This window comes from Cryptotermes secundus, unplaced genomic scaffold (genome assembly GCF_002891405.2).
Source record: "Cryptotermes secundus unplaced genomic scaffold, Csec_1.0 scaffold246, whole genome shotgun sequence".
Lineage (NCBI taxonomy): Eukaryota > Metazoa > Arthropoda > Insecta > Blattodea > Kalotermitidae > Cryptotermes > Cryptotermes secundus.
This window is the reverse complement of record NW_019742444.1, coordinates 26,740-39,527: the sequence shown is the minus strand read 5'-3', so window position 1 is coordinate 39,527 and position 12,788 is coordinate 26,740. Positions and strand designations below refer to the sequence as shown.

Below are 12,788 nucleotides of genomic sequence, written 5' to 3'. Positions count from 1 at the left end.
ATTTACAGTTTTAACCTCTGAACTGTGAAGAAAATAAAAGACGTGTTCCGCAGATATTGTGAACATGTTAAAATCAGCTGTAAGACATTAGGAAAACTGAAAAAAGTTGTAAATGCAAAAAAATGACCTTTTTTCATTGTGGACTTTGTAGGCTTGTTTCAGTGTGTGACTGCTTTGTTTGCCAGTTTGAATAGTAAGCTTGTTTCAGTGGGCAACTGTTGTTTGCCAGTTTGAATAATAGGCTTTGTGTGCCAGTTTGAATAGTAGGTTTCTTTCAGTGGGCAACTGNCTGTAAGACATTAGGAAAACTGAAAAAAGTTGTAAATGCAAAAAAATGACCTTTTTTCATTGTGGACTTTGTAGGCTTGTTTCAGTGGGCAACTGTTGTTTGCCAGTTTGAATAATATGCTTTGTGTGCCAGTTTGAATAGTAGGCTTGTTTCAGTGGGCAACTACTTTGTTTGCCAGTTTGAATAATAGGCTTTGTGTGCCAGTTTGAATAGTAGGATTGTTTCAGTGGGCAACTACTTTGTTTGCCAGTTTGAATAGTAGGTTCATTTCAGTTTGCAACTACTTTGTTTGCTAGTTAGAATAGTAGGTTTATTTTAGTGGGCAACTGTTGTTTGCCAGTTTGAATAGTAGGTTCATTTCAGTGGGCAACTACTTTGTTTACCAGTTTGAATTATCTTGTTTCATTGGGCAGTCATGTTTTTCAAGCCCAGATTGTTTCTTTTTAAAACAAAAGGGTAGGTAATAAATGTATTTAGCCAGTAAATTATTAGAAGTAATAACTAATAAATGAAAGTAATGGCTTACCTCTTTATTTACAGTTATGTAAATGTTATTTTTTGTTACTCATTGCAGCATTCACAAGAGACTTTATGCCTTTATATGACAGAAACTCGAGACATTTGGCACATTGTTGATTCTCTTTATGTTCAAGTGGCCAGTTATGAAGGTTTCATTGAGGAATAAATTGCCTTCTTCATGACATCAATATGGACTTTGCTAACAAATTCATCTTCCATTTGTGTGGAGTACATACATGGCACATGAAGTGCATAAAATGATTTGCAGTAAAATTTATAATTGCCACAAATATTCTAATGGGATATATATAGAAATATAAAATCTCTCCATAGAATGAAATCATTGTGCCATGTGAGAATGTGGTAAGGCAGTGAGCTGACAAAGTGTAGTATGCACTGCCTTCATGCGTGACCTGCCCACAGTAGTGTCTGTTGTCAACTGTTTCATTTTGATGAAAGATGCTTGTTTATGAGCTTTATGAGACCTGTAATTTGTATTTCTTCAGTGTTGGATGTTATGATTGATTGTGAGTATGCGAGGCAGAGCCCAAAAAATGAAATATTTTAATTATATGATCACGCATTGAATTTAAGTTGTAAGCATATATTGTTTCCCAAACCTGTTCAAATCTCTGACCAGGGTACAGGGATAGGGAGACCCAGTCTGTAGACTGCAGCTTAAAATTGGAGAGGTGGTAACTCTATTCCCAATGTAGCCTTGTCTGTAAGGCATACTGCATGGGATAATTGGGTCTTGAACCTGGAATAGTGTATCATGTGGTAGCCGCATGATTTCCTTTCAGGATCTTGCAGAATGTTAGTAGTAACATCAGCTGGTATGTTGGTATTTTTAGATAGTGATTTTGAATAAGAGCTTGAATATTGTGAACATAATTCATTTGGCGAATACTAGAGGAAGTAATGAATGTTACTGAGTGTTATTGTTATGATTTTATTTTATTTAAGATCTCTGTTGCAGTCAAGAGTGAAAATTCAAAGCAGAGTAAGTGATTTTTAGCTTACTTTCCTTTCTATAGGAAAAGAGTTGGCTTATGAGATTATCTAGGTGTGTTTGTCCCATATTTAAACTTTTGAATTAGTTGACTGGTTTCTGTGAAGCTTGGTATGAATGTCATGCCTTTGGAGGCCACCTCAATGCTATACTCCTTCAAGTAGTAATAACAGTATGGTAAATTCATGACCTTAGATGAGAACAACGCTAGTGACCTGTAATTTCTGGTTCCCAATTTATGTATGGCAATACATTTTTGAAAAGGTGTGCAACTTTTGTTGTGTGTCTTCTCCTCTCCTTTTGTCATTTTGTTTTTGTTCTAAAATTGAAAATAATAAGATCGCTACCATACTGAAATTTTCTTTAACCTCTGGTTTGATGGCAATAAGTAATGAATCATTGAGGTTAGGCATGTGAAATGTGGTATGGAAGTCGAGGATTAGCGTACCTGCATATGTATATGAAATATTGTTTGTAAGTCAGCAGTTACAAATATACTGTTGATGCTTAACTTCGAGGACCATACAATGGACAGATTTGATGTAGGCAGAATCTGTAGTTAAGTTCTTCACAAGAGAGAAATAAGATAGCAGAAGTAATAGGAACAGTGTATGAAAGTAAGCTGTATGGTTTATGCTGGTAACTTCTTTTATGATTGCCTTCATTCAGTTATGAACGTAGCCTGTTGTGAGTGATAGAAATGATCATTATTGCCAAACTAAAAGTATTTCATCTCCATTGCTTTTACAGAAGAACAGTGATAAAAATCGAGATTTGAGCTTTTCATGGGGCTGAAGTTTCATACAGTAGAACTTGGTTATAACGTCATCAAAGTGACCTAAAAATAGTGTCGTTATAAACGAATGTCGTTGTGACCGAAATGGGCACTTCCACAGTAGCCTTATGTTAGCCACGTAAAAATCTACCAAAAACCGAGTTAAAATGTTGCATTTTTTAGCGAAATACGTAGTTAAGTACAGACTAACGTAACATTAACGTGGAATTGCCCAAATGTGTAATATCAAAGACATATTACAGCGCTTTTCACTGACAATGCACGCCGCACTAATACTGTATATTAAAGGTAGGCCTCCTCACCAAATTACAGTAGATTACATCAATTGTTGTGCCTTACTGTACCTAGATACGAGTACAGTAATCAGTTATCTTCATCTGTTTCCTGTTACTTGCCCAATACACACTTTCTAAATTACGTTCAATGTCCATATCAGAGAAATTCAGGAATGAAAATGACGTTACGTACGAGGTTGATGCATTTGTGCACGTCGTACTGAGCAAGGTATAAAAACAGTTGCTTTATGAGGAATTAGTTCGTACCATTGAATATTTGACGCAATAGACAAGGTGTCGCAGAAACCGATGTTGCTATAACCAAGTTTTACTGTATTTTGGTCTTCTGGTTATGACACTGCATAGTCTGGCAGGTGTGAACTAATATGTCACAGGAACATACTCCATATTCATGGTATCTTGAAAGTACGCAGTGTCATAACCTAGAAGACCACAGTATGGGTGATAAGAATAATATTACTGTTGTGTACTTGACCCCTTTTGTTTTTTCGTATACAGTGTTGAAGTTTGTTGGAGATGTGGAAAAATAAGTCTTGAACATTTTAGATTTGTGTCTGCATCGCAGTGAAATCACTTTGCTCGAAGCCAAGAATTTTAACTGGTATAAGTGGAAGAAAACTTTGTGAGGGAGAATAGAGTGTCAAGAAATACCATTTATGTAACATATTTTTGTTTATTCAATCTCTTCCCATCCTAACCTGTTTCACAATATGTCAGTGACATAGTCTTACCTAAAACCGAGCTCACTTGCTCTCTGACAAACTATGAAAATACTACCATTTCTTCTTCTTCTTTTATGTGTTAAATACGGTTGATACAATTTGTATATGACAGGAAGCAACACATCCTGGTGCCCTTCAGAGACATACAGGGACTCCAGCAGATCTGCGTGTTGGCACAGCTGTTGCACTGTCCAGTGTGGCCAAATATTGGGTACTCACCAACCTATTTCCAGGTCCAATCCCACAAGTGTCTGTATATGGACTGCATCCTCCTAGAGTAAGTATGTTTGAAATCTGTTATATCTGTAATGAAAGCAGTATCTTTCTGGACAGTACATGTCATGGGTTGGTTAGTCATGAGAAATGAACTGTGTTCATAAGTATCGTGAACTCACCCACTCTGTGGCCTGTAGTCCTCAAGCGAACTATACCGACCCAGCAACCACCGCTTGTCAGCGAAGTTAGTGCCAACTTTTGCAGGTAGAAGGTGTCACATGGTCAGTGCAATGGATTCCCATGGCTGTTAATCCCAGTTTTCTAGACTGGAGCTGCTATTTCCTTGAAATAGCTCCTCAGTTATCCTCATGAGGCTGAGTGGACCCCGTTCCAGACCCAGTATTTCTCAGAAAACCTGGCAGCACTGGGAATCGAACCTAGGAGCTCTGATCACTGGACCACTCATCCAGTTCCCCAAAATTCCTAACTTTGACAATTTTTTTCTATTTGTTCAGTTCAGATTAACCAGTATCATAGTAAACTCCAGACATTTCTATGGCACCTTCTTCACAGAATGTTCTGTTCATGAAGCAGATTATTGTTCCAAGTCTGAATTTCATGTGTAAACCTTTCTGAGAAAGTCATGAAAATTTTCAAGCATTAGGACCTGGAACTAATTGATATGTGTGGAAAATGTAACATATGGGTGCATAGATTTTCTCTAATAGCAAGTAAACCATGAAACTTGGCTGTAATTAAGCAGATTCTTCTTGAATAGCAGACTGTATTGTTAAGACTTAACGAATGTGTTAAGTTTCATGTAAAAGGAAAAGAAGTTGTGTGCTAGGTCATTCACAGGCACATACTGAGTTTGTTTTTACAGATGTTGACAGTGTGTCTTTGTTCAAGTGCTTATTGAGTGGTGACCTTGTAACTTCAGGCATCAAGTTTATCTGTACAGTTGTCTTATAAATTACTTGCGCTAATGATGCAGATTATCTTAGTCTTCATATGTTAGTATTTGTAATGTGTAAATAGCATTAGGTTTTTCATGTTAGCATGTTTACTTTTCTCCATTTTCTGTTACAGAGATTTCTCTTTCATTTTTTTCAAGATCCATGTTTAGGTTTTTGCTTGTTCTTTGCTCAGCATGTGTGAAGTAAACAAATGTTGAGGCTATGGCTGTCCATCCACATCCTTCTTCTCCGAAACTTGAATTTTGGTATTGCCAGTCCACAGTAATAGCAGAGACAGCTAGTAGTTGCTCATCTAATAAAGACGTTTCCTCCATTGTATGGAGCCATTTCATATTCACAAGAACGTGACACTGGTCGCAATATTATTAGTCCACACCTTCACACCTTTTTTCTTTAACAACCATTCTCCTTTCTCATGCATGTAATATGAGGAATGTATTGTGATAGTTAAAAAAATGATCTGAAGATTTTCACAGATTTAAATGTTCTCAGCACAACTGAATATGAAAACGGAATGTGTATAAGATGGTATTGTCATGTTGAAAGAATTGATCATGTGATTTTGATGGATGTACTTGTTTTCATCTCCCCTGGATATGAAAGAGGGGCGTTTGGAGTGCTGTCTATGCATCTTTCCATGTATGTGTGCTTCGGTAGTCCTGAAGAATTGGTCAGATTTTATTCATGATTGGTATTTAAGAGTTTTTCTAGTATAGCTTGTTGCCTGGTGAATATGGATATTTTAGGTCCAGAAATAGAGGCCCTTCAAATATGGGCCCCAAAACACAGAATGGTGATTTTTGTTGAAAATAGTTCATAACAGTTTAAATTTCATTAATTTCATGAAGACGATCTCCCTAAATGAAACTTCATATGTGATGTCTTCAGGAAAATAACAGTACACACACTAGCAGCCCAATCGTGAAATTTGGTTTTGTTGAAACAAGCTTTGCAGTTCAGAAAGACATCAGTGTGTGGTATCCAGCAACCAACAGTGGTCTACCAACCTATATTCAGTTTTGTTTCTAAGGTAACATAATCAAAGTCAGTCATGTGACAAATTATGTGGAATGTCTTCACACCAATTTTGAATGTTGTACTCACATTCAGTCTTCAGAGTAGAATCTGTCCGAAGTCCGGTGCCCCATATAACATTTTGTAATATGTTTGTGTTTTGTATTGGAGATTTGTTATTCATTTGCCCAACTCCTGAAATGGAGGAGTCATTGGTTGTCTGCTTATGCAGTGCAGCTAAAGTAAAAAGTAAAGGTATCCCTGTAACAGGCCATGGAGGCCCATAGGGTTGAGGCTCCCACATTTTCTAGACCATCATCTCATAGATGGCGGTAAGGTTGTCAGCCTTACCCGACTGCCTCCCTTTACCCCCAAGAACATTCCAAGAATATTCCTGGTACTCATTTCTGTTAGGGGCTAAGTCAACCTCATGGCCATAGTGCGGCTGGAAGGATTAGGTAAACCCTTCATATCTGGATTCCATCTCCTCTCAATGTGATTTGTGTCAGCTGGTGTTCTAGTGTTTGAAATATTATGGAATAAAATATTATTCTCACAGTTCATGGAGAAACTGGTATGTAAATCCAGATTGTTGAGCTAGTATCTGTGTTGTTGCGTTTTAGCCATGTGACAGTGGAAAGCCTGGTGGAGGTCAGGAAGGTCTACCTCAGCAGCAACAGCAACAGCATTGCCTGACGGGACCTCCGGGCATTGGTGTGACTGAAACCATGGCACTGGTTCCTCACCACCCTCAGCATACCCACCCACAGGTTAGTTGTATTTGTGAAACACTTCAGTGATACATTTATATAGACCATAGCACTTCACTGTTTTATAGTATTATCCATGTAGGTTTTACTCACCACCATTTGCCATTTTAATAAAGAGTACTTTTTGTAAAAAGGATGTTTGGGAAAAACATTATGATGCTATATTTTTTTCAGATGCCTTCATCTGGAAGTATAAATGCACAGATTATATAAATAAATCAGTAAAATAAACATATCAGTATATTTTATGATTTCCTGAAAGTGGTCAAATATAACCTCACATTTGTAAGTTTTCAATGTTGGTAATTGTTGGTGTTTTTTTACATTCTCAGTGAAAGGTATCTTAACAAATATTGCATTTAGTTTAAGGAAGGAGCGGTGGCATAGTTGGTTGAGGCACTATGCTGCAAGCCGGAAGGTCACAGGTTCAAGTCCCAGTGAGGTCATTGGATTTTTTTTCAATTGACCTAATCCTTCCAGCCGCGGGTCGACTCAGCCTCTAACAGAAATGAGTACCTGGAATATTCTTGGGAGTAAAGCGCGGCCAACGCATAGGGCTGACAACCTTGCCACCATCTATGAGCCGATTTTCTAGAAAATGTGGGAACCTCAACATCCCACAACCCTACTTACTTACTTACTTACTTACTTACTGTACAATAAATGCTGGTAGGGTTACTTTGAACAGTTTGCCCATAGTTTCATGAAACACTCTGGTTTAGAAGTTACTGTTATTTGTATACTTTGAGTATGCAGTCTTATAGAGATGTCTTGTGTGTTCAGCTACATTTTCGGTAGTGTACTTTTGGTTCCCATCAATTTTGGAAGTAAAATATAGGAATGTTATATATATAATGTAATGATTTGTGTCACTATCTGATGATTACACACATTCAGAGATATTTGAGACACAGGAATAAACAAACAAAATCATAATGATTAGTTTACTTTCGTTACAAAGTAAGGAAGATAGATTAAGAAATAAATCGATGAACAGAGTTTAATAATGGAGCAGTTAAAAGTTAACAAAACCGTAACATAATCTCTGTATATTGTAAAGAAAGACAGATGTGTAGTGCCGTGATGTCCATATACATATATATATGTTTTCAATAAATTTACAACCAGTGAACTGATTGTTATGAATAGCAGTAATATAGACATAGCAGCTATGCAAACTCTGAAAATGGGATTGGCTTCAACATTATTAATTGACTTGAAATACTTAACTTACCTACTCAGTGGCTCGCCAGGTGCTGGGGCAGAGATGAAGTGCACAATTAAAAGATGCAGTAATTTGCTTCATGGTCTGGTTTATCATACATTCTAAATATAGAGCTCTTAAATTTTGATTGCTATAGATCTTATAAAAATATTAAATTTCATAGAATGTGTACTAAAAATCTGATGATGTATTGTCATGCAATTTAATGACCTACTAAAGAGGACTTATAGATTTGCATGTGAAATTTGATATGTATATATATAATAAGTGACCAGAAGACAAGGAAGAAGAAGACATAAGAAGATGCTGGATGACCTTGGGGACAGAAGAGGATATTTTTATTGAAGGAGAAAGCTTTAGATCGCATTAAGTGTAGGAACTGTTTTGGAAGAGACTGTGGACCTGTCGTTTGACAGATTACTGAGTAATGAATGAATATATAATAAACATGCCTTCTGATTTTGAATGCAATTTTTGTGTGTGTTCAGGATGAGAGATGTGGCAGCAGTTCGGACCGTTGAGGTTCTGTCTGATAGCTTAAATCGTGCAGGACATACACATGAATTGTACAGATAAGTTGTGGTATGTGCTGGTCTTTCTCTTCAGAGCCATGCATTTGTTGGAACTTTGGCTCTTCATTATGAAAAGTGTGTTACTCATGTATCTGTTAATGTTGTTAATGATCTTACAGCAAATACCTGTGACAGCCGTTCAGGCGGCACTGACAACTACTGCTGGAGGTGTAACTACCCTGTCAATTCCACCGCAGCAACATCTTGAGGTAGCAGGAGCAGGTGGTGCAACAGCAACAGTTATGTTGACAAGTGAGGAGGTAGACAAAGACAAACTGGACAAGGGGACATGTACCACAGAGCGTTGTGGCGAGAACCAGGTGCACTGCCAAGTGAGTGCAAGCTACTGTCATATATTTTTTCTAAAGTGTTTCTTTACCATGGATTGTGTGTTGAAGTTAGGATAGTTCAGTCATTATAGCAATGGGCTACAGGCTGGAGGGCTGGGGTTCGATTCCCGTTGGGGACAAGAGATTTTTCTCTACTGCACAGTGTCCAGACCAGCTCTGGGGCCCACCCAGCCTCCTATATAATGCGAACCGAGGGCTCTTTCCTTGGGGGTAAAGCGGCCAAGGAGTGAAGCTGACCAGTCACTTCTGTCTAGTGTCAAGGTCAAGAATGCTGATGCTATACTTCTATTCCCCATATGTCTTCAAGGCTTGGTGCTTAATTTAATTAAGCCCAGGTACAATTTTATTTACTGTGGATTTTGTGTTTATCCACAGTGTATTAATTACTGCTTTGTTCTGTCTTATTTGTCTTTATATGACTTGCTTGATGATTTATGCTGAAAAGCAAGGCAATTCTGATTTATCAGTGAATAGTCACATTAAGAACCTGATGATGGTGTTACATTACTTAGTAAAATCTGCTCTGGAGGGCTGAAGCTTCACAGTTTAGTAATTGCTACCACAGTGTCAAAAAATTAAGTTACCTTGGTTCAGGAAGTATAATCTTTTAGAATTTTGGGTATGGGCTCTGTGTTTGGCAACGGTGAATGCGTTACAGACTTTATTTTCACAGACATGTTGACTTCTGTAAAGTGGCAAGAAGTATAATGAATTCCTAAATCTTGATTAGGCATAATCAATAAGTCTGGTTTGGGTATTGGCTTCGATAGTTGTAAATTTTTTTGTGACAACCCCTTGTAATTTACAGTGGGATTAGATATGTAAGTAAATCTCCATGGATGGTTAAGAGTGATTGCCATGATGTATATTGCGTGCATGCTGTGCACATGCATAACAATTTCAAACACACATGATGGTGTTGTATCCCTCCACCTGGAAACTTGCCATGTGACCTCTCAGGTGCAGTGCGATCTTCAGTTGGTGAATGCAGCTGCAGTTGCAGCACAGACTCAGCAGCAAGCCAATGAGCAGTTAGCAGCTCAGCAGCAGCAGCAACAACAACAGCAACATCAGCAGCAACAGCAACAACAGCAACAACAGCATCAGGCCATGGCTACACAGCTAACTCAGCAGCAGTTGCAACAGGTACGGGTGTTTGTAACCATGTGCAGAAACACCTCAGAGTAGTTGTTGGTAGTGTTGTAGAATGTGAAAACTTGTACCTTGAGGATTTTTATTTCAATAGAAAAAAGTCCGTGGCTTTTAGTCCGCAAGCGAACTATACCGACCAAACGACCGCCACTTGTCGGAAATGTTAGCACCAACTTTTGTGGTTAGAGGGTGTCACTTGGTCAGCGCAGTAGATTGCCACGGCCCATAATCTCAGTTTTCTAGACCAGAGCCACTGCTTTTCCATTCAAGTAGCTCCTCAATTATCTTTACGAGGCTCGATTCCAGACCCACTACTTCTCAGAAAATCAGGTAGGGACAGGAATCGAACCCGGGCCCTCTGGATCTGTAGCCAGGAACTCTGACCAACTGTACCACAGAGGTGGCCCATAATTTCAATAGATAATGATAAAAATGGGGGTTATATTCCTGAGTGAGTATGTTTTAGTTGTAACTTGACCTTTTTATTGATTTATTTATTTAAAACTGAAAGAACATTTTATTAGTATAGAAATGGTATGTATACAATTAAAAATTTCACATTAAAATACCATTTCATATCTGTAATGTGACACATTCTGCTACTGATGTGCACGTCTGCTAGCGTCCAGATAGGGTGTCTCTTATTTAAATCAGTTTGAAGTACAGGATGTAGAAGGGACCATGGCTATAGGTGCGCACACAGACTGAAAGCTTGTGAATCACGATACACTCATACTGTACAGTTTGTCATATCTAGAGAAAATGGAAAGTAGTGTAAATGTTATAGTTTACTCCAGTTGTGGTAAATTTATTTTCCAGATGTGTGTTTTTTTTTTAATTTCGTGTAACATACTAACTGTGTGACTTATTATTAGTAGTAGCATAGTTGGTTGAGGCACTATGCTACAAGCCGGAAGGTCGCGGGTTCAAGTCCCATTGAGGTCATTGGATTTTTTCAGTTGACCTAATCCTTCCAGCCGAACTATGACCCTGGGGTCGACTCAGCCTCTAACAGAAATGAGTACCAGGAATATTCTTGGAATGTTCTTGGGGTAAAGGGTGGCCGGTGCGTAAGGTGACAACCTTGCCGCCAACTATGAGCCGATTGTCTAGAAAATGTGGGAACCTCAACATCCGACAACCCTATGGGCCTCTGCGTCCTGTTACAGGGATACCTTTACTTACTTACTTTTTAGGTTTTTTAGTGGGACAGTCAGAATTTCTTTCCCTTTATTGAATGTATAATCTCTCAAATTTAAATAATGCAGATTGTATTTCTCTGAAAGACGTCGAACTCCATAGTGTTAACAGGCATTTTTATGTACCTTTTGATAAAACATATAAAACAAAAATTATCTTTAAATGTTTTATATGAATTGTGTTAGTTACCCTTTTTATGTATTTCAATGAAACTTCATCGTTTCTGGTTATTTTTTGTTTACTGACCTCTGCAGCTTATTAAACTGGAACATGTTATATTAAATACCAGTCATAAGATTTCACTGACTGAATGCTGAGTTTCCTTCTGTATAGCTGAACCAGCAGCAAGCTGCAGCTGCACACCAGGTTGCCTTGTCACAGCAACATCAGCAGCAACAGCAACAGCAACAGCAACAACAACAACATCAGCATCAACAACAGCAACAGCCAGGGGCAGCAGGAGATGGTACAGGACCTATTGCTAACGGGGCAGCCAACAATGTTATGCAGGCCCCAGTACCTGCACCTTCATCTTCACAGGAAGTTGGAACACAGATGGATCCAGCTGGAGTACCCCCTGTAGGACCTGATCAACACCAGGTGAAAGATGAGGTGAAGCCTACCATCAGTGGTTGTGCCAAGGATATCCGCAATTTGCCCATGCCTGGGTGAGTTTGCACTTTCACCTTATTTTATGTTTTAGGTAAAGCTAAAGTTATCCTTGTGCGTAAATAATTAAACACTGTCATTAAGAAATATGGGAGAATGACTATAGATCCGTGTATTCTTGACCTCAGCACTAGTTGGAGGTGAGTGGCCAGCTGCAGGTCTTGGCCACTTTACCTCTGGCAAGAGCCCCTGGTGGGTGGAACCCAGAACTGGTCTGGAGGACATGGAGAGCAGAAAATCTTGCCCCTTTTGAGACTTCAACTCTGGCTTCTCGGCCATCCAGCCTGTGGCCAGCCGCTATGCCTAATGCACTATCCTGACTCCTTTTTGTGTTTTAGTACCAAGAGAAATAAATTTCATAGTAAACATTTTCCAAAATAGTATTTTTCATTGAAAGTTGAGTTGGGGAGAGAACAGTAAAATTATTGGACAATTCTAAGGAAAGTAACTTCCACAGTAAAGAAAAGTCCCTGTGGCACGAAGACAGGGCAGTGGAGGTATACCTTGACCATTCTTGACCTCGACACTAGATGAAGTAATAGTTCAGTATTATTACATAAGAACTGTTATTTTAACTACTGTGGTATTTAGTGTATTTCTTTGTGGTCACATGGAAGTGCAGTTGCTTTTGCTACGTCTTCCATATTATGTTATCTCAGATTTAGTTATCAGATTCTTCAAGACATGGGAATTGAAATTGAACAAGAACTAGGGGGAGTAATTATGAATTTATTTCATGTTGATTGATAAAAGAAATTATAATACATATATGCCAAGCATTTTTCAGAAATTAAAATTTCAATTTCCAATTTGTAACAAAACTGCAGCAGATGATTAACAATGGCATGTGAAAATAAATGGTAACCACTTAATTTTACTTCTTTTGGCTTATTTTGGACTTCATCCATTGTCTGGTATGTAAAAGACAAAAGACCATGACGTTTTGGAGACTGAATCTGTCTCCGTCTTCAGGTGGGTAGGGAAGGATAAACCTACTCAGTTGGGCCCG

General features: G+C 38.3%; 1 protein-coding gene across 1 annotated transcript in view; it reads left to right on the top strand.

The window, feature by feature from the left end:
* LOC111873117 (zinc finger protein 665) overlaps window positions 1–12,788 on the top strand; it is a 35,476-nt gene that overhangs the window by 6,401 nt on the left and 16,287 nt on the right. Inside the window, exons 3-7 of the mRNA XM_023867544.2 lie at window positions 3,747–3,911; window positions 6,465–6,611; window positions 8,528–8,740; window positions 9,719–9,904; window positions 11,444–11,778. Coding sequence (XP_023723312.1) covers window positions 3,747–3,911; window positions 6,465–6,611; window positions 8,528–8,740; window positions 9,719–9,904; window positions 11,444–11,778 — 1,046 coding nt within the window. The remainder of the gene's footprint in view (window positions 1–3,746; window positions 3,912–6,464; window positions 6,612–8,527; window positions 8,741–9,718; window positions 9,905–11,443; window positions 11,779–12,788) is intronic.